The 23,038-nt window shown below is 38.6% G+C and overlaps 1 protein-coding gene across 1 annotated transcript in view; it reads right to left on the bottom strand.

The window, feature by feature from the left end:
- The window catches only part of fbxl17 (F-box and leucine-rich repeat protein 17), a 232,957-nt gene that overhangs the window by 144,149 nt on the left and 65,770 nt on the right, over positions 1 to 23,038 (bottom strand). Inside the window, exon 7 of the mRNA XM_015034258.1 lies at positions 6,139 to 6,246. Within this exon, the coding sequence (XP_014889744.1) occupies positions 6,139 to 6,246 (108 nt within the window). The remainder of the gene's footprint in view (positions 1 to 6,138; positions 6,247 to 23,038) is intronic.

Here is a 23,038-nt window from a genome sequence, read left to right as displayed (position 1 = left end):
AGACCAGAAACATCCGAGCTCTGCACATCACAGAGACAACACACAGCTATTACAGTGTCCAAATATACCTCGTTTCATCTCTGACGCATTCTTCAACAGTCTCCCCATTTGTTATGACTTTGGCTCCCGTCCCGTGGGTGGGAACTTTCGCACAGACAGCAAAAGCCCTTCAGTGGCCCAAAGTGTCTAAGGGTAGTGATAGGCTGATGTATGAGGAGGGGCATCCTGGGTAGGCATGACAAGAGAAGAGGAGGCCATCGGTGGGACATCTAAAGCTGGAGGAATGGAGGCTCTCTGGCACGGAGAGCAGCTCTCAAACACTGGCGCTGTGATAGAGCCGACCTTGGGCTTAATCACCAGCAGAAGAAAAGAGCAGCTTGACAGGAAGATGGAGAGACAGAAGGAGAGAGAGCATGAGTGTGAGAAAGAGAAACACGCACGCACACACACACACAAAAATACAACACACACAAGGCACATGAGTAGAAGGGAAAGAGATGAATATACAAAGCAGAATAAAAAATACTGTACAAAAAAGACAAGCAGGTTGCAATGCTGATAAAAGTTACATCATAACTCTCGGGGTGTTCCTCGTCTTTTCGAAACTGCAGACTGAAGACAGCTGCAGAATGAAATTAACAAAGCTGGTAATATACTGCCTGTAGACATAAATCACATACTTTACACACAGATCTGAACAGCAGCCTGTGGAAAGACTTCAACCTTATATGCAACACATACATATAACTAAATAAAAATTTACTGTACTGTCCTTCCACCTGTTTATATAGTACACTGTGTTCAGGTGTAATATTACACAGCTATACACACTTATCAGTTTCAAAGTTTTTAGCAAAAAAATTTAAGAAAGCTAAGAAAGTAAAACAGATGTAGGCTAAAAGGAAACTTCCATGAATGCATGTCCACTGCTCAGTAACAGGCAAAGCAAAAGCCTCTGAATGGGGCATCAGACAAACAGGTTGAGGAAGTAGTTCATGTCGAAGAGGTCTGCCAATGGCTAGAAAGAGAAATACAGGCCCAATCATGGCAGCACAGGAACAGGCCCTAAGTACGGTAGAGCAAATATAAGCCACGGTCTACAACATCAGGCAGGGGTCAAGATGCAGGCTGAGTAAAAATGCCACTGAAACAGTCCAACACAAAACTGGATGAAAGATCTTGGTAGAACTATATGGAAACACCATAACATGACTGAGAAACAAAAAACCTGTGCTAGGTATAGACTGGTGGTCCCAAGGTAGGAGACACCACCAAGAGTAGCAGAGGATGATGAGGATGTGGGACTTCCAGATCCAGACGGATACATTTGTGATGACTAGGAGAGCAGAAGTGATAGCAACAGCAACATCAAGAAGTTTAAATACGTTTAAATACCAGAAGCTTGAGAAAAAAAAAAACTCAAGAGCTCAAAGAGGAAACAATGAAGCTGTGGAAAGCCAAAACTTCAGTGGAGCCAGTGGTCATCTGTGCGTCTTTCAGTCACATCATACTTGTATCTTAGAGAAACAGGTAGTCAATGATTACCAATTAATGTGTTCCAGGCACACTAATAACTTAAAAAGTAACTGATGGGGTGCCATGTGGTTCAGCAGTGGATCAGGCACACCGCATATGGAGGCTACAATCCTCCATGTAGGTCCAGGGTTAAACTCCCTGCCCTTTTCCATGTATAAATACCAATGAATAAAGGCCTCCACTAGTTCTATGTAACCTTAGCAAAAGCAAATAATTACCAAAAACTACAGCAAATGTTTGGGGTGTCAACAATTGTGGCACTGGGCCTATGCTGATATTTTTATTTCTAACACCATCCAACAATTTCTCCTATTTTTTTCAGTATGAGATCCTGCTACCGCAATAAAAGTTATATTTATTTGAAGGCGCATTTCTCCACATTTTTAGCGTGGTAGCCACTGTAAACACTTGTACTGTATATTACAGTATACATATTCTCTCAAATTACCTGCTGAGACCTAGCGCCAAATCACTAAAGCTTCTAGGACAACCACAGAGCCCCCCTTCAAGATGTTTTCCATCAATAACACAGCCTTGGGAAATAACAGACCTCATCAATAAAAATGTTATTTATGTCGAAAGCTCAGAGCCAACATTGAGCTTCAATCTAAAAACCAACCGTAAACAAAAGTTTACAGTAAGATCCTGGCGGCCACAAACACTTGCCCTTAAAATCATCAGTTTCTCTTCCCATACTAATTAACAACTAGTACAGGAAGTGTTTATTTGCTGGGCAGAGAGAAAACATTGTTTTGTCTTTTAGTTACAAAGCAGAAGATGATTTATGAGCACAAACAGTGAGTTGTGATCCTCAACAGAGACAGAGGAGACACTGTAAAACAGACGGCATAACCATGCAGACTGCATCGAACGTGTCACAACATGTCGCCAATTTCTACCTCCAGCTCTTTCTATTTAGAAAATACAATTGTAATTGATTTCTTCATATCCTGACTCGGGACAAATCAATATAAGAAAAACAAGGTGTTAGAGGAGAGAATAAATAAAAGTAGATGGTTTCCTCCACCTTTTTTATATACATATATATCAGAAGTAGAAACTGAGCTAGTTGGGAAGATTATCAGAGAGAGTGTGATCAGCCAGGAAAAGAAGAAGGGAGGGAGAGCACAATAATCGAACAAGAGAGGAGCGCCACAGTCCTGGAACCACACGGAGGTCCGTGGAGTCATCAGAAATGCAACGATTTCTAAAACCAAGAATATGATTTTTAAATTGACAGATGATGGGACCAGGTGGGAATCAATGAGAGGAGGAATCAACTCTCAAACAAGATAATTGCTGTCAGAGATTATAGAGAGATGGAAAAAGGAGGAGGTGGAATGACTGAGATGTAGGCAGAGAGATGGATAACAGAAAGAAAAGTGATTACAACAGGAGACTGAACTTATGAACTTATCTGTGCTTACATTTTAAATGCTCTCTGGAAAAAAAAATAATAGATAGCTTCTCTCAATGGATTCAGTCTAAAAGCAATGTGTCTGGGGTCCCTTTAGTAAATGAGAAAAGAAATTAAGAAATAAAATGAATTGACTGTTGTCAGAAAAGACAGATCCATTTGGAAAATGTTATGAAGGGATGAACTAGCTATACTGCCATTTCGAGCTAATAATGAAACAAATATTAAACTGTTTGGAAAACTACATAAAACTTTAAATATTTCAATAAATGTTTGATGAAAGTGGAAATGTGGCTATACAAAAACAGAAATACGTAATGGCTCGTTATTTACTTTTGAACGTCCTCCAAATAAAATCTTTTCCCTTTTAGAGAGAAACTCACTTGTTAAATATTGACAGCTACTCTTCATAGCTTAGCATTTTCTGTCTTTATCTTCTTTGCCATTTAAAGCCAACATTCTCAAAAAAGATCTTACACACGTGCAAATCGCCGCTCTTTGCTCCTCGTAGTCAAAAAATAATGGCCTGAGGCAAATATCCTCAAAGTCTGGACTCAAATCTGAATCCTGACCAAACAGCAAATCACCTGAGGCTCAACAGAAAACCGTGCGAATGAGACCTGAACGCAGCTCAGCACGCTGCTGAACCACTCGTCATTAATAACTGTGATGTCCGAAGCCAAGTGTTTTGTTTATAAGTGTTTTGAAACAGTAGGCCTACTCTTTCTGTAAGATTCATCTGCAAACTGTTCACTGAGACAGCAGGGAAAATACATGAGCAGACTTATCAACTAGGTATATCAAAACAGAGAGAGAAAAAAAAAGCTAGCTAAAAGTAGCCCAATACCTAGCCTAGAGATTTATGAGACATGTGGAGAGAGTGAGAGTTATTATAAAATAAAATAAAAAAAAACCTCAGTGTGTTTTGGGTGAACTATAAGAAGTTTAGATAAGACCAAATGTTGGAGGAAAGAAGACTGACAAGAAAAACACTAAAACCCTGTACATCATTTTTTGTGAGCAGGTTAGGTAGAACACAATCAAACAACCTCTGCCTTACAAGTAATAATGATGAAATGCAGTAAAATCTTTTAATTTGTATCCGAAGACAAATAAATGGCTCTTCTAAATGTACTTTTTTTTTAAGTACAACATACTTTAAAATAAAAGATATGTATTTATCAAAGCTGTGGGAAAAGCTCTTTTAAATGCCAATGAATATAGTTTATTCTTCTTTAAAATGCTCAACATTTAAGAAGTCACCAGATGATGAGATGCTTTAATGTTAAAATATTGAATGTGATAGAAAAAATATAAACTAATAAACTAATTTAGACAACTTGATTAATTCAGACATTGTAATTTTTCAGGCTGCTGAAGATCTGAGTAATAAACTAATCTGATCATTTACTGAGGGACAGATAATTATGTTAGCAATAATAAAGGAAGGCTTTATAAGTCAATAAGACAAATGTGGCGTTTTAACAGCACATGGGGCGATTAGTATTTGAACATTTTTACAACACTGAAAAGAGACTGAGTGTAAACAAAGTGCATCATTTTATGCCTCTACTTAAACTTAATTGTGCTAAAAATGCAAACAGATTCCATATACTTGTATATTGTTAGTTGAGTAAATAAAATAATTTACTTGTAAGCTACAATTTCCCAAAATGTTAAAGAGAATTATGTGTTCAGTTTGTAACTGTTTTTAAAAATATATTTCCTTATATTTTTTTTTTGTGCAAGATAGCCATTTAATTTTTGGACACATCAAATGTAATGGAATTAATTTATGAAAAATGTTTAATTAGACATTTTCAAAAACATTTTGAAAAAATAGTGGATTATGATGACAAACACATTACTATATTAAAATTCCCTGCTTCTGAACAGTAGAAAATTTCTAGAATAATTTCAAAGACAAACCAGACAACTTCTTATTTTTCTGATACGTCCTCTGGGTATTTTGCACATACTGTAAATAACAGTCTGGACTGTAATGGGATTTTAGGAAGTTCAAGGTCAGTGCATTTGGTAGGAACAAGTCCAAACGAACGATACGATCCACTAAGCTCGTGGCTCTGAATGCTGGAAAAAAAAAATCTATAAATATTAGCAGAATTATGAACTTCTTCTTCTGAACTCCTAAATGTTCACCTTGGTTAATACTTCCATAAATAATAATGAGCGCGCTCCTCTGTAGGTGTGTGTTTGTGTGTGCAAAGGTCCCTGCGTCCACCTCCACGTATGCTAATGCTGTTATGACTGGCTGGCTTCATTACTGTCTGTCTACAACACCATGGCCAAGGTCAGCGGAGGCTGCAGAGATGATAGGGGCCAAAACTATGAGCACAAATTAATCTGCTGTTTAATCTAATAATGCAGCGCGGCATCGGGTGCCTCAGTCCTATTAACACAACTGTAATTGCATTTGAGGAGAAACGGGAGCATGCAGGTCCACTGAGGTGTGTGCACACTCAAGTGTACACCCAAGTACATCAAACACAAATCGAATTGTATTACAGAAGGACACATGGGTGTGGACATAGCACACACAGATGCACTCTGTAGCTGCACGCACTCCAGACAGATGCCATGTTGGGAAAAGGAAATAAATGGCAAGGAAAACAAGGTGAGGGATTTTCCTGTGAATTTACTTCAAGCAATTATAACACGAACGCATACGCGTGTGTCCGCGTTTACGTTATATGGCATGGAACAGCTTTAAGCACGGAGCACTGCTCATTAGCATGGTAATATCCAAACAGCGGGGTGTAGTCGCAACAGCGGCGTATTATTAGGATTCATCTCATTAAGCTTTCATGAGATTTAAAAGTTAACACAAAATAACTTGAAAACTAAGTCAGAGATAAAAACAGAGTGCGTGCCTGAATTCATTTCATAAAAGTTAAATATACCCCCTGGAGACAACCTGCAGCAACGTCTCGGAGCTGGCCTGGAGTAAGCCGATTAGACAGCAAAAAACGAACTTTTGGCGACATTTACTGAAACAAGTAATTACAAAGAAACAAGGGAGTTTATCTTCAACTAGGACAGCGGGAAGTATGTTATCTTCAACTTATAAGTAAACACACAAATGGAGTTCTTAACTACAGTAAATTATCCACTGATAATTTAATATTACTATGATAATCCAAGTGAAGAATTGGTTTGATACTCACCGCAGTGAGATGGATGACACCCTGAGAGGTGACGGGGCATCCCATGAAGCCGACAAACTGCAGCTCGGGACAGTGCTCAGCTACCGACCGCACAGACTGATCAGTCACCTGGACAACAGGAAAGACAAGAGGGAAAGGAAGAAAAATGGTTTAGTTTAGTTTCAGCACTATGAAACACTTTAACTTTGGGTTATGTCTTCAAAGCACCTTCTTCACTGCATTCAGCTCGATAGAACTGACACAAGACAGCAAAAATGGCAAATCCGTTGATTTTTCATAAAATATGGAGATGGAAACTGTAATAAAATCTCAAGTTATTTTGTTCAAGACTTTATATTACTCCACAGTCCCAATTGATTGTGGTTCTGATCCACGTTTGAACCAGTCCTGTCTTCTGGTGATGGATCATTGTCTCTGATCAAACCAGAATAACTGAGCTACTGAGCCAGTGCAAGTAGATATTATTAATGTCATTCATATAAACACATTTCATGACTTAAATACAGAAAGCTGGTTTAAATCATCAGTTTAAAAGTGGGTATGAAACATCAATGCCCCTGTGATGAGTGAGAAACTGATGCAGGGTGGATACCAAATGACCGTTTTATATTAACATTATAAGGGACATCATAATGTTTACAGCCGTTTCTTTAGTGACTGAGTAATCATAACAGTTTTTCCGAGAAGTAAAAGCAGAGCAACTGATGTGGTTTAAAAGGCACAGCAGGCAACGACTGAAAACACTCACCACCAAACATCTTCCTGTGTTATGAAGGAGCAAAAAGCAGAAAGGAGGTCAAAGGGGTTGAGCGGCAACAGTCGTTTCTGTTCATGAGGGCAATAAATAGAAAGAGCTTCCACTGGCACTTGCAAAACACACTCTTTCTTTTATAAATTAAAGAAAGAGTGTGTTGTTTTTAAGTAACATTAACATTAATCTTGTGTTGCTTATTGGGCGAATTGTTGTAATCCTGCATGTTTGATGAGTGAGTAACTAGTAGCTTCCCACCCACAGACTTAAGCTAAATCGATTTTTACATTTTTATTTACCTCACACAAAGACACATAGAAAGAGGGAGAAGTAAAAAGAAAAGCAAGCACGGACATTAGCTTATGATATTTCACTGTCTGTAAACTAAATGCTAATAACGGATCAGAGATCCATAAGGAAGATGAACATTTTAACCAGCTTCTGGTGACTTTATTGTGACAGACAATGATAGCTGTTTTTTGTTGGGTTCATTTTTGCTGACATAAAAGTTTCGGAAAGGAAGACAAAAAGACATTCTGCTAAGATGTCCCTAAAAAAAAAAAAAAAAAAACTTTGTTTCAAGCTCATCGCTTTCACATCAGGTTAATTTCTTTAAGAGCTTTTCTAAAGAAAGATTATACAATCACATTTACTTGTAAAGAGATCCTTCATAAATATTTGGTTTCAGCTTTTTCCAAATAGCAGGAACCTCAAAATGAACAAGCTAGTCCTTACTACTTGTCCATAATTCCTCTGTCTTCTTTTGGTTCTCCTGACTTCAAACCTTTACACTCCTTTTCTCTTTCTAATGTTTGCTCATTCTTCATTTTTCTTTCTTCCTGTATCGCTGCCCACTACCCCCCTCCTGGACTACCTTAAAGGTTACTGAGTCGAGGCAGAGGAAGATGAAAAACCCTGGGAGACAGCAAGGTAGAGAGAAATCACAAAAAGAAAGAACAAGGTTTCCATTTATCTTTCACCAAGTCACAGGATGGCTTATCAGGGTAAAACACCTCCTATGAAGCTCAAAGCTTTGTTTCTCACCTTATCTGCAAGGAGCCAAAGTGCTTCCAGAGAGCAAAATGCCTCATAAAGGAGTGTGAGTGCAAAGTATTAGCAGTTATAAGAGACATGAAGAATAGGTTGTGAGGTAATAATTGAAAACTGAACAAAGAGATGAGGACAGCACATACAGATAAATATCTAACTTTTAAATAAGTCCCAAAACAACATTCATTAACATTTTAGCAAGAATATATATATTTTTTTAAAAAGTTGATTAGCTGCAACAGTGCAAATAAGTTGTGCACATATCTTCATTCTGTCCAAACTTATTAACTACCACAAGCTTTACATTTCTTTTTGACTGGAAGTAATATACCAGCCTCAAACACTTGGAGGTCATCATTAAATTTAAATTGTAAAAATACCAACGGAGAGATGTATAAAGCTATAAAATATACATATAATTTATTTGCATTTATTAACATTTTTGTTAGGCAAAGTCATGTAAAAATATATGCTAGACAAATGAAAAACCTTTACTGGCATTACAGCAATTAAGGAGCTTTCTCAAGGTTTTTCTGCTTTGTAAGATAACTTACAAAGCAGAGTAAGGGATATGTGAGATTAAGGGATATGTGTAGATTTCCAGTACCTAGTGCTTCAAGATTCAACAAAATGCTGCTTTTTAAACAATCAATACCTGGATGAAACGTGTTTTAGGACCCGTCACACTGCCCATCACCACTTACTGCAGTCAGAAGAGATCTCCTGTTTTAAGACAGTCACGATTGTGGAACTGGGCTTTCAGAGTAAGTTGGGAATCCAGGAATATACTGTAAAATGAATGCTGTTTTAGGTCTGAAACTTAAAAAAAAGCAACCTTGAGCTGAACAGCTGGCAGGTGAAGAAAGCTGGCCAGAGTTCCCCTAACATGGCTTCTGCCAAAAAATCATCAAGGAAAACATTTTCAGGTTGACTACCAACCAAATCGAAAAGACTGAACACCAGCAAAATCAAAACCTTGTGTGAGGGAGGCAAAGGAATTAATACACACCGAACCTCCAGACTTTGTTTTACACTAGTGTTTGTGCTGCAGGAAAGTGGGTGCAGCTGAGTGTCTGGAAGCAGAAGAGAAAATAGAAAAAAAATAACAGAAAAAGAGCAAGTTAAACATCTAGAGTAACTCCCAGCAGGTGAGGAGGGAGACAGAGGAGAAAAAAAGTAAAATCCCAGCAGAGCAGAACCGGCCAGGAGAGCATGTTCCATATCAAATTAAGTTTGTGCACGTGGCAGTGTCGGTGTGTACGTGCAAAAGGCCACATGGTTCTGTAACTAAGATTTGTCTCCAGCCCACAAACACAAAAAACCCGTCCCAACTTTCAGTCTGCTTTACCCCCTCCTCCTTTTCTCTCTCTCCCTTCTCTCTCAACCTTTCATGGACTTTGATTTAAAAACATGAAAAGAGTGATGGGATGGCTTTTGGAGAAGTGGCTAGCCAAAGAGAGGCCTTACAGCCTTTTAGGAGGGATCTAGTTTAATGGTCTCTGGGTGAAGGAGGTAAGAAAAGCAGGGGAAAAAAAAAAATAACAGCGAGCTAGAATGGTGGAAATGCTGCAGTCGTAAAGATAGTCTTTGTGTGTGTGCTTTAAAGAGCTGCGGGGTAATTGTTCAGAGTGCTGTGGAAGCGAAAAGAGTTGGTGCTTTACATGAGTGTGTGGTTTTCGTCTGGTTGGTCTGTTGTTCAAAACGCTGGGACAGCACCTCCGGGCCACTTCTCATCCAATAAGGGCGTTTAAGTTGGTCAATACGGTCTATCATACGGCTCGTTTGACTCCATCAAATGCAAAATCAGGAACAGACCACAGATCTGCTTCAGACCTCTGTCGCCTCATTTTATCGACAACAAATCTAAAACTACCAACAAACAACAAAGTTTTCATATCTTGCTTTAGTCTCTTCGTTCTTTTTTTTCGATTTTGAATGTAGGTGTTTGCCGGTAGACTAACCCAGTAGTTAAAGTTGTTCTTTATTTACTAGCAAAGCATGCATTCAGAGATTCCTGCAATGCTTCCAGCATTTATTTTCAAAAGCGGATTTCGAGGCTTCTGTGTTGGCCAGCCAGTGTTAGAACAGATTAAATGAGGCTCAACAGCTGCAGCTGATTGATTTTAATGGCCAAACCAAAGTGAATTTTTAGGCTGATATTATAACGATAATTCCATGAAAAAGCTGATGGTAAATTAGTCGACTGATGCTCCAGAGCTCAGTGTAATAAGTGGAAGCAGAAGATTTTCTACCTAATTGGCTTTCAACAGTTATCCTCAATTTAATTAAATAATGGTATCCTTTGATAGAAACAATATCATGCTAATGTTAACAGATCGCAAAATCCTATTTTATGATATCAGGTACACAACAGCTAAAAGGAGGACCAAAATAATCAATAAAAGCTACACAGTTGGACAAAGAAAGAAAAAAAGCACATGAAAAGGAAAACAAACGTTAAGGGCTACACATGTGCAGCTTTGCAGCATATGAGAAATCCATCAGGCGCTTGCAGCACAGGAAAATATGAACATTAAAATGTTCTGTAACAACAGTGCGCAAGAAAAGGGAAAGAGTGAACTGGAAATATTCAACAACTTATATTACTTTGACTACATGTGCAGCTATGATGTAAAACGATAATGGATCTCAGTATTTCACAGAGGTACACAACCGACCACCATCAAAGCTACATTAGTCCATGATTGTTTATAAATGTGGCTTCAAATGGAAACTACTTCCTCACGTCTAGTCTTCGCTCTGTTATGAGTCTGGCTTCTGAGAGATTAATAAAAGCTAGAAGGCACTGCGTCCGGAAATATCAGAAATGGACATGGAAGTCATTTCAGTCTCTTGACCAGGAGTCTCTTAACTGCACTTCTTGGGACCTACCAAGCTGCAGTGTTTGGATGCATCCCTGCAGGTAGGAATCAGCAACACCATTTACTATTTTCTAGAGATAAAGTTGTTCAAACACAGTTACAGAACAGCAATCAAAGGCAGGAGGACATGATTTCTTTATGAGTGCATTCTGTTTCTCAAGTGCAGTTGTGGACCTTTACAATGTTATCTATAAACGGGGACACCAACTGCAGGCCTGTGAGGTACAAATTGAAGTGGGATGATTTTCATCAAAGTTCTGTTCCTTCCACAGTAATCATCTTCTCCATAAATACTCTCAAGAGGGTCATACTGCAGTGGGCTCATCACAAACAGTCCTAAATGTACACCCATAAAGCCACGCGTGCACACACTCACACACTAGAGCGTGTGTCTCTTTTTAAAGAGCTCAGATGGGCTGTATTGATACAGAGGACTGGTGATCTGGCAAAAATCTAAATGAATACCTATCATCCTTTGTAATATCCGATGCCTGGAGACAAAAGCAACACGGAAAGCCGTAAAGTTTTACAACAGCAAAGGAGAGTCTCTTTACTGTGCTGATGAGCAGAAGCTCTTTGCTGAGTGCAGGAAGCTGCTGCTACAGCAATGCACATTTACATCCGCAAATAAAAATATGTGCATGACTCTCCACATTCAGACGTGAAAGGAGTTGAACGGGGCGACAGACTTATGCAGCGCGGACGCTGGGGCGCGAGTCCACCGTTGAGTCTAGACAGATGTGAGATTCCTGCTTTCCAGCTATCCAGTGCAATGTTTTCCTTGGCTAAAGATGGGGACCAGACATATTTATGAGACACGATGAGATGAGAACACAGGATGCATCACAGTTAGAGGCAGACAAGAAGAAGAATGGGGCAGGAAGGAAGGGAATGGAGAGAAAACGAAGAGGTATGAAGAGGAATGAGAGATTTGCAATCTTTTCATGTTAACATAAACTTCACTTCAAGTCTTCAGCGTATTGCACTTGCAAGCTCGGCTGCTTCTTTCATGTCAGTAAAATCTGACTGAATATGCATGTGACAGACAGGCAGTCAGAAAGATGAGAAAGATGGAGAGGCGCGATGACAGGCCAAACAAGCATTGTGTGTGTGTGTGTGTGTGTGTGGGCTCGGTGTTTGTGGGAGAACATGTGAGCACAAGAGCAATCCGATCTTATTAGAGCGCTGCCGGGATGAGGGGCCGTGATGAGAGTCTTGAATCGCCCCGTCTAATCAATCAGTCTAATTAAGCGAGCTTCGTGAACACAGGGCCGAGGTGAGAAAGAATCCGCCAGCACACAGATTAAAAATGATTACTGAAATCACTGCAACACATTCTGTTACAATCCATCTTTATGCCTGTCCAGCAGATTTGTTTAAGAAGTCGCTCCGCTGGATGTTTCAGGTAATCCTAAGAAACAAATCAGAGGTGCTTTAGTTCAACAAGCCTATACAACACATCCTCGAGTTCTTATTTTTTTTTATATTTTAAACAATTTATTCTTAAATTTGCAATCATACACACAAGAAATGTTGCTAATATTTGCAAAATGGTTTTAATATAGCCATACTGGAGGGTTTTCCAGATAGAACATGTTGTTTAAGGTCATGCCAGAGGCAACTCAGCATTGCAGTCCAAGTCTGGGCTTTAACTAGGCCATACCAAAATCTTAATGTTTTGGTTTTCTAGCCATGCAAAGATGAACTCCCTGGTGTGTTGCAGTTTCCTGTTATGTGTATTGTACTTGTGCCTAAGACAACAACCCGACACCCAATCATTCTCCTTGCCCATTTTTAACCATGAATGATGAAAACTGACCAGAACTGAAGCAGGTGAGGTCAGCAAGACTAATGTTGTTCTGGGCTTGCTTGTGATCTCCTGGAAGAGTCATCAGTGCACTCTTAGAAAAATACTATCAGGCTGACCACTTCTGGGAAGGTTCCATGTTTTTTCACGTGTGAACAATGGCTATCACTGTGGCTCTGTGGTGTCTCAAAGCCTTTAGGAACGACGTTATAACTCCTTCCAGATGAGGCTTTGTTCCTCATCTGTTCTTGAATTTCTTTTTATCAGACCATGAAGTTGTGCTTTGTGAGGACTTTTAACCTACTTCATGCTGACAGACAGGTTCTAGTTGAGGAATTTCTTCATTCTGCAGGTCTGGTATTAATTAGGGATAGGTGATGCTAGTAAAATCAAACTTGGCTTTTGTGGTTAATCAAAGTTATTTTGTTAACGGAACAGGACATAATTTCTTCACAAAGGATCGCATCGCTGAACACGTGAGAAGATTCTGGCATATTTGAAAGAAAAGAAAAGGGAGATTTGAAAACTTCCATGTATTTAAATGTACATGAAAGTAGAGAATGGAGTGTCCAGAGAAGATAAATGTTACTAATTTCAGTGTTGACTTTTATTTTTCACGAGTCTGCATTTTTTTTTTTCCTTTAAGAATAAATCCTATATAAGGGTGTAGCTGCAATCATCTGACTCCTCTAGTACGTAATATGCAAAGCTCTATCTATGTGATCGGAAGAATATTACTACTCAAATATTAAACTTTACAAAGCAGTTTTGATTGTCTATTTCTACGTTCACATAAGCCTGCACAGGTGGCTTTTTTCCAGCAGCTCCTTCCCCTGCTCCCAGTTTTGGTAAGAAAGCCAAAGCAGGTCACAACAAAAAGAAAGGCAGTGGAGCATGCTTGTATGTGTTTGTGTGTTTATGCTGTCAAGTCCTCACTTCGAGCAGACCTTTAACCACCAGCAGGGGTGTTCATGTGTGTGGGGTTAGCACTGCGTGCTGCTGGGCTACACAGGGCAGCAAGCGCCAGCAGCGACATAACAACCCTGCGACCGCCTGACTGACTACCCATGAATCCACACTGCGGACAGTAAGTGTTTTGTATGAATAATCTAAAGTCTTCTACAGTGGCCTGGAGATTTATTGGCACCCCTGGTAAAAAAAAAAAAAGCCTTAAAAAATCTTAAAATATATATTCGTCCATTTCTGAAAGACCAAAGTTATACACTGGAAAGTTTATTTATTTTGGGGGGGAAACAATCCCACATATATAAATAGATAAATGTAACTGATGAATACTTAAAATAAACTTAACTTTTTTATTTGATAAAAGAGTTTCATGGCTGCTTAGTGAAGTAATCTATGCCTGTCTGCTTCTTTTTCTACTATTTACAATGCTAACTGATTCTTAGGGAGGTTACAAAAAAAAACAAAAAAAAAAAACAAGGTACTGAGACTTTTACTGGACGTTTGTGTTTTTGGTCAAATGAGACGAACCGAGAGTGTTGAGTCAGGCTGAAAACACAAACGTAAAAGACTGACTGTTGTCAAACAAAAGCAACTCCATTGATACAACTTGCCATTTGTAAAAACTCACAACAGAAACTGAGCGCATCATAAGAACAATGCCGGGCTGAACAGAATGTTTAGAATAGCTTCTGTGTCGTCCTTCGTTGCGTTGTGTTTGTGTGACATACAGATCACGCTGTGCTACCTTTCTGAAATCTGTCGACACCACCTGCCAGAGCTGTGATGAAACTGCCATGGAAAACCACCCAAACTGAGTCAAACTGCCATTGGATGCTTGAGGAAAAGAGCCAGAAGAATTAATTTGCATACCTGTTGATCACTATCAGGATCTGTGATGCTGTGGAATTGTAAGATATTACGAACTCCTTGGATTAACTGGGTATTAAAAAAAAAAAAAAAACTGACAAGAATCTGCCAGAAAACTAAAAATAAGCTGTCATGAGACATTCCAGATATTTAATAATCCAAGACATAGGGGGCAATTCATCTGAAAATGAATCTGTGGTCAGTCTGTGTCCAATAATGTGTGCTTTTCTTTTCGGCCCCACAGAGACAATGGCATAATAATCAATTTCAGCTTATTTCTGTTACTGGTCATCAGTCATATTCAAAAGAAAAAATGACAAACAGAAAGACATGTAGCTCATCACTGTAAATCTATTATTGTTGGGTCTATTTCTGTATCTCAATGAGACAAAACATTTTGAAGAATGTGTTAGAAAATGAATAATTCCTCCATTTAATCCACATATTTCCTCTAAATTCAGCAGAGCAGCTTAATTCATAATAAAGTAAATGTACATGAATCACCTGAAGTGCTTGCAGTCTGACTAAAGCGGTGTAAAGCTCTTCATTTTCTCTACAAAGGTTTGAATTCTTCACATCTCTCCACTGAGTCAAAAATGCCGTAAAATTATCTCACAGCACACCATGTGTTTTTCAAAAATCGAAGCTGCCTATGCAATATGACTATGTTCGAAAAATGAAACTCCCAGGATCAATAAATCCACTTTTCTCCAGCTGTGGCCATCACAGACGCATTTGGAAGAGAAATCCATATAAAAAAAAAAAACCTTCCCCATCGTTTGCAAATACCTCACAAGAAAAGTAACTACCACCTACTTAGCAGCCATAATTCTGTAGCCTGAACAAAATAAGCATTTTACCACTTTATTCCTCACAAACTAGCCCAAAAATATCTTCTGCCATCTCTGCATATGAACGGTACGTGCTTCTTCCTCACTCGTTTGTCAAGCAGTCCTGAATCAGTCAACGTCCTCGGACTTGATGAAGCCAGGAAGAACCAAAATCTGCATGGGTAATCACCAAAGTGATTGATCGCCTCACTTCCCCCTGCGCTCCACACTCAGCTCAAAATTACCTGTCGTTTTTCAGTGACTTGAGCCCTCAGTTTCTGCATGAGTTTCCCATGGTGCGTTTTTATCAGGCTTCAGCTGTGCCTGATTGTGGATATGCATGGACAGCACGTGCCTGCTTGCTCCAGAGGGACCCTAAACAGCAGTTTCCATGGGATGAGGAAGAGATTTTGTTCCTGCTCTGTTTCCCCAAGGATCAATAGTGCTTTGTTGCATGTCAGATGGAAATCAGAAGCTATGGTGGAGAAACCCAAAAGGACATGCTTTTCTCCTTTTAAACGCAATGTCATTATACAACATTGTCAGGGCCCTTCGACGCCCCTCTTGAGGGTTCGATCCCAGTGTGCTCTTTTCCCAGGGAACATATCAATAACTCTTTGTTGCGTGTCAGATGGAAATCAGAAGCAGATTCGAAGAAAGCACAGTGGACCCATTTTACACCTTTAAATGCAAAGTGCTGGCTGTCATTACAGCACTTCATAAATCCCTAAAAACCCTCCTCCAGAGTCTTTAAATCCCAGAGTGATCTGTTTCAGAGTGGTTCACAAAAACGCTGTTTTTCACACATGAATACTAGAGATTGTGCTGAGAATAAGGTCTGGACTTTGTTTGGAGAAGGTCCTTCAAAGGCCCGTCAAATATTCTCATTGTGAGGTTTTATCTCACACCTGAAAATCTTCCAGAGGAAACAAGGTAAAGGTACAGATACACACTGAGCAAGCAGCGGTGTACAAAGTAAAAATAACTAAATAATGCTCTGATTATTTAGAGCATTATTCTTCAGATACTATTTAACATTTGTTAGACTGTAGAAAAGGATGAAGCATTGCGTTTTAAACCCCTATTTTATTTGTGAAAGCACAAAAAAGGAAAGATTTTTTTTATATGCATTTCAGCAAACCAAAGACACTGCAAATATTATAAATAACAAACGTTTTACTGTACAAGAAACAAGAAAAGGTGACCTTCCACTCTGCTGGTTTAAAAAAAAAAGAGACAAAAATCACAGATGCAGAGAAGTGTGTCTAATGTCACAAATACATTTCCTAATAAGAATCAAACTTTGCACTTAATATTTTCTTATTCTTCCAACTGGTTTTTCTTGGTTTTCTTATTGAGGTTGACAAACATTAAGTCAAAACCACTCTGTCCCGACATTCTGTCTTAGCAAGGAGTTGAGCAAAAGGTCCTGACAGACCAGAGATGGCAGGAGAAACCAAGGAGCCAATTTTCACGCAATATATTTACTTAACTTCATTAACAATTTTGTGTCATTTTGTGTCGGATTGTGGGCCTAATTTCACCGATTTGACCTACACCTCCAGAGCAAAGAGTAAAGATCACAATGTTGAAATTACCAATTGTCCTGTCTATTATCCAGAACCTCTTCCTGTCTTGTCTCCAAGTAAAATATCTAGCTTAAAGCGTTCGCCCTTACATCATAGTAGGATCATAATTGCATTACATCTCACAAGACATATTGTGGTATTTTGAAATTGTGAGATGTTGTGTCAACACCTTTTGTTCCACCCTTAATGAACATCAAGCCGCATCTTGTGTCACAAACAAAATGATCAGTGATTTCACTATTATGCATTGCAAAACTTAATTTAGGTACCACAGAACTGTGCAACCACAAATTCCTCACAGTTGGAGAGGCGTTTACTTGTCCATCTTCTTTAAACGATGAATTTAACACATCCCACAGAACATCTCTGTCCCTATTCTAAAAGCATAGCTCCTGGATCACCTGAACAGCTCCTCCAGGATGTTCTAGATTGGTCATTATGGGAAGATTGTGCCTTTCATTAAGTGTGCGCTCTCCATTGGCAATTTGATTTAACTTGAGACACTTTTTCCTCTCCTGACTTCCAAGCATTAATCTATTTCTTGATTGTATTTGCTTGCACGTTTAATGTTGCATTAAGTGTTACTGTACAGCACTTTCATCAACCCTAGTTGTATTTAAATGTGATTTATGAATAAAGGTGATTTGTTGTTTGTAATCATAACAAATGTAATGCGCGCTACATAGTGAGATGGTTTTAAATGCACCTTTCTTTTAGCATCCTGTAAGCTGTGGTCTTCAACTAAGTGGCGTATCTGTCGGTGATCTCTCACTCTAACGAAGAATTAAACCACCAAGAGACTCTTTGGTCTGCACAACTTTGAACCTCTTAACCCTTACTTTATTGTCCCCATGGCAACTGCCTAGCAAAATCCATGGAGATGGACCAGAAATTGACTTTAAACTTTACTTAGAGATCAGTTTTATGTCTCACACTAATGATGAAAAATGGGACTTAAAGAGGCCAATTTGGACCAGAATGACAGCCTGCTGAGGTGACGCACCCATCGATGCCTGGCGGTAAAGCTCTGGCCCATATTGGATTGTTCTGTTCAGCGGTGTATGGAGGGAACCCCCCCTGCACACATACACACCTCTTCTTCGTATTGATGCAGTTACTAGAAGCACGAAGCAGAAGTTGGCAAAAGCTGAGAGAATCACAAAGCCAGCAACAGACAGCTTTGCTTCGCTCCCTAAAGGGAACAGCGCTTTCCAAAGCCTTCAAAGTTGAGATGACATTGATCTTGTTGACTGAATGTTAATCCTCACTAAATAAGATCTTCAGCAAATATGATAAACCCCCAGGAGGCATATGGGAATGTGAGAAAGCATCTGTGGGAGGAAAATTATCGACCATTATTCGGAGCTTTGTGCTTCACGCTTTAAACAAAAGTAATTCAAGATATGCCTGACACCGAGTTTGTTTAGCTGTCCAAGCCTAGTTGTCCACTTTGGAATGACTGCTAGTTGTTTTGTGGTTTTACATAAATCAGGCAGATTCCAGAAGATGTCCTGACTGCAAATCCTGCATTCAGATTTCTACATTTGTGTTAGCATTGAGCAGTGCATTGTTTAAGGCTAACTTTAAAGTAAAGTTAATTAATCCAGCAATAATTATAGTAACATTAATTTGATCTTCCATTCCATTCTACAAGCTCTGCTCTTTAAATGAGCTAAAACGGTTTGGCACTGGTGCAACATATGTTCTCTCACATGTAGTGAAGTTGGGTTTCCATAGCAATGCAAAAGTCACCAGTTATTTTCACAGACATAGCAATATAGAGCTCATTACAAAATAAAAAATAAATAACAGCTAAAAAGCTAAAAAACGAAGCTCACACACACAAAAAAAGTTTCACTGCACTTTGGATATTCCTATTTTATTCTATGAATGAATAGAGGGAAGATGTAACATGTATAAATGGATGGACAAAGGAACAATATGTAGGTGACAGATCCAGGTCTCAGTGACTCCTGTAAAGTGCTCTGAGAGAACCAAGAAGCCTCTGTATATTTTGTGTTAATGTAATGCTGTTGTCCATTGGCAATGCATTCTTGCATGTGATTACAAACAGTAATTCATTTAGGAGCCTTAGGGATAAAAAGCAATAATTTAAAGAACCCCAGCCAGTGAATTGCTAGTCACACATAAATTCTTAATGTGTTTGTTGTGCTTAATTTTTCTCATATACCAGATATTCCCTGATCCCAGCCTGCAGTTAATTGTTTTGAGCCGTCCAAACTGCACACAAACAACCAAGTGAACCAGAGCTACATACAATAACAAAAATCAAACAATCAGGTCATTTATAAAAAATGTTGGCATAAAAGTTTAATGATTGAATTAATCAATTACAAACATATCCATAAAAGTGGGTCTGACGCATATCATGCACTATATATACATATACTGTTTGTACTATGTCAAATAATTTGAACGGTTAGCAAAGAAGAGATGACAGGAATCAAATATTCTTCAACATGAAAGTCAAGTCACATAATTACAAAACCAAGTGTCATGAATTGCCACATTTTTAATAAGATACTCAGCCCGCTGTTTGGAGTCCCACTTTTCAGGAAGTGGGATTCCTGAAAAGTGGAACAGATGTTGGCGCCAAAGATGTTGAATATTGGAGTGTTAAATAAAAGAGGAGTAAAAATTGACTTTTGCAGGTGAAATTGTTGTGGAAATTTTAAGGCAAAACAGGAAAATTGCATTAGTTTCCGAAACCATGCGTCCTTGCAACGTAGTTTTAAGTCATACTTTAATTCATATGCATTATAAATTACATAACATATGTTTGCAAATAAAACAAAACAAGTCAAATATTAGCACTATAGCTAATATGTGACTGACTGGGGCTTTCTTGATAAAAAATAAAAATGCTTTAAACATTTTTGCTTCTATACAAAATTTAAAAAAAAATAAAAAATCAGTCAACAGAAGATTTGAGTTATGTTTAGCTTTCTCAGTACTGCAGGATTCACACAATGCTTGGTATTCTTAGTAGTTTTCTGAAATATATTTCTACAGCTGCACTTAACTTTAATTTTAGATGAGAAACAAATTACTGTTGCTCTTTTTGTTATGACGAAATGTCTAATGTGGATCTGGAATGTAAGCAAATAGCATCTCTACATAAACAAAGGAACAGGCAGCCTACATGGCAATAAAAAGTGAGAATTTCTCAAAAAATATCCCACTGGACACACATGCATCCTAAGGTGGCTTAATTTACAAACATACAACCAAATGGAGAAAAAGTGACAGCTCCAGAAGAAAAAAAAATCCAAAAACTAAGTTTAGTTTTGCTTCCAGACAAATAAAGAGATGCTGGATATTCATGATAAACACTTATGGCTATAGAACACCCTTCAATCCTGAAGCATACTACAAAGGATTTGTGATTCAGCAATATCCGCTAAAAAAAAAAAAGAGAGAGTGCTATGAAAACAAGTGCATCGTATGATGACAGAAAGTCCAAGGTAAGCCTGCTCACAAGCATCATCAAGTTGCAGATAATAAGCTGCATGTAACAGGACCATTACCTTCCAAATTACTGCTCAACTCAACAATTAATGTCCAAGAGTTTAACGCAAACCCAACCCATTACCATGCCTAATGGCTGCAGAAGACCACCGAGTGTTTATGCATGCATATGTGAGATGGACTGAGACTGAACGGCAGCGAGGGAGAGACAGAGGGATACATCAGTTGTAAGATAATTAGCTCTTCATGACCACAGATTGCTATAGGGATTAGTGTTAAACCTTTATTCACTGCCATATTACCCACGTCAATGCTCATTCTACGAGAGCCGGGTCGCACTCAGTGCGGCCTGCATAATAAACGCGCCTACAACAAGACCTGGGGTATCAGCAGACCTCAACCCAACTGCTGTAAAAATGGAAAACTGACCTTTTGTGTTCTTTTCTCTCTGCCACACTGACACAATCATCCCATCCACTAGATTTCTGCAAAGGCTGTCAGAGAAAACTTATTCCCTTGAGTGAAAAAAGGTTCAACTAGAGGGAAGATGAGATCAGAAGTGGAAGAAAGCAGAATGAAATGAAAGTAGCAAAAACAAAGGAAAAACAGACAAAGAGACAGAAGGAAGGTTTCCTACACATATTTGTGTCAAAACATTGCATCTTTTAAGACTTAAAATTGTAATGCTCTCATTGTTTATGATTGGCTGCGGGACGGATGGAAGACAACAATGATGAATGTGCAAAAAACTATGGAATGAAGTCTGGGAACACAAATATTTTTCCATACTGGTTTCTTTTCCTCCCATTCTTCCACCTAAGTTGCTGGAGCAGAGAGAACTGAAAACTCATGTACTTTTTAGAACCCAGCATGGAAATAACCAGCGAGGCTCCTTGGAGTTCTGCTGTAAATCCAGGAAATAAAAGTCAAGACAGCTCCAGTGGGAACAGGACTCTGTTTTAACACACACTCGTGTGTACACACACCGACTTCCAACAGGTAACTGAGCAGTCAACAGAATAAAAAGGAGAATGTGCTGATAAAAAAAAAAGAAAAAAAGAAAAACGGCAACACGTCTGCTGCATAGTTGCCGTTGAGATTTGCATCTGTGGATGTTTCCTGGCTTGGCACGAGTCATTTCAGGAATGCATGATTCGAGGTAGCCATAGGGCAGAAATGAGGAATACAATTCAAACTGAAACAATAAAAATAAATGTCATTATTTGCCATGAGAAAGGAAGAAAATGTGTTTGTCTACAGTATTAATCTGAGCAGAAAGAAAAACAACCCCTCAGAGTCACAGTTTCCTTATACAAACACAGACACCGTAGTTTTTCTTTTTTTCTATATAAAAACGGCACATCTTAAGGGTTTGACTTACATCTTGTAAGTGCATCTATGAGGACAAACACTGAAACGTTCATCCTCAGGCTTCCACCTGTTCCCATCCTTGTAGAGATAAAGGACAGCAGAGTGGAGGACGGAAGAGCATCAGAGAGATGCATAAACATTTTACTTCATAGGACCGTCTGCCTCAGAGGCCGCTCAGCAGGTGCTGAAGCAGAGATGAGCTATCTAAAGTAACATCTACAATATGGTAAAGGACGGTGACCAAGTGAGTCTTTGGTTAACGCATCACTTAGATAACTAAAGCATAAACATAAAACCTATATCCTGAGAATAATACAGCTTTGTTTACATACACTCATCAGTCTAACTTATTATATATTTAGAGCTTTAAGTTATTTACGTGACCTGATATTTTTTCATGGTAGCGATTACACAGCATGCATCTTTAATAAATTTTAATTTCTCATCAAATATTAAATAGAGGCTCAAATATATAGATACATGTCTTCTTCTATATGGCTTAATGTTTTTGTGAGGGTCTTTTGGCCACCAGGATACTTTTATTGTATTTCTGGTGGGATTTTTTGACCTGAAGCTTTCTGATTTGGATCGTTGTCCTGCTGGAACACCAAGTTTTACTTTTACAGCAATTTCTCTTTTTAATGAAGGACAAGGTAGGGGGACTCACAACTGATTGTTAGTGTTCATAGCAACTTTCAGTCGACAATGATATACGCTGCTGTATATCACTGTTTCTTCCCTGTTCTCTTCCCATTATGTATTGATTTGTATTTGACTTTTTTTTGTATGTTTTATGTCTTTTAGTTTTTATGCTTGCTGTAACAGCAATTGCTCGTTGGGGCAATGCAATTCCAAAAAGTTTGACTTTGGTCTTCTCTTACAGATTTGACTCTGTCCTCCTTGTGTGTCTCACCCTAAGATAATTTAGTTTACAGCAAAGGACACAGGATAAACCTCAACAGTAAAATGAAAAACTAAATCCCTTCAGCATATATCTTACTTGCTATCTAAAAGTCATTCAGGTGTTGCTTTAAACAAACATTTAAAAAGTTTCTTTTCAGTTTTGTAATATTATCTTAAATATCCTACAGTGAGAGCACAAAGGCTGCCACACCCTGATCATATACCATCTCCATTCATCTGTCCATAAATCAATCCATACATTACAGACAAAATAAAACATCAGGGACACTACTATAGACCTATGAAAGTGGGAGTTGTGCTGATGCATCCCACAGATCATTAACAGTTAAAACCACCTCGAGGCAAAGTTGAAGAGAGCAGAGGAAGAGGGAAAT

Source organism: Poecilia latipinna, unplaced genomic scaffold, assembly GCF_001443285.1.
Source record: "Poecilia latipinna isolate Pla-1442-1.1 unplaced genomic scaffold, P_latipinna-1.0 Scaffold292, whole genome shotgun sequence".
NCBI lineage: Eukaryota > Metazoa > Chordata > Actinopteri > Cyprinodontiformes > Poeciliidae > Poecilia > Poecilia latipinna.
The sequence above is the reverse complement of the archived record's forward strand: the minus strand, read 5'-3'. Positions and strand labels throughout refer to the sequence as shown.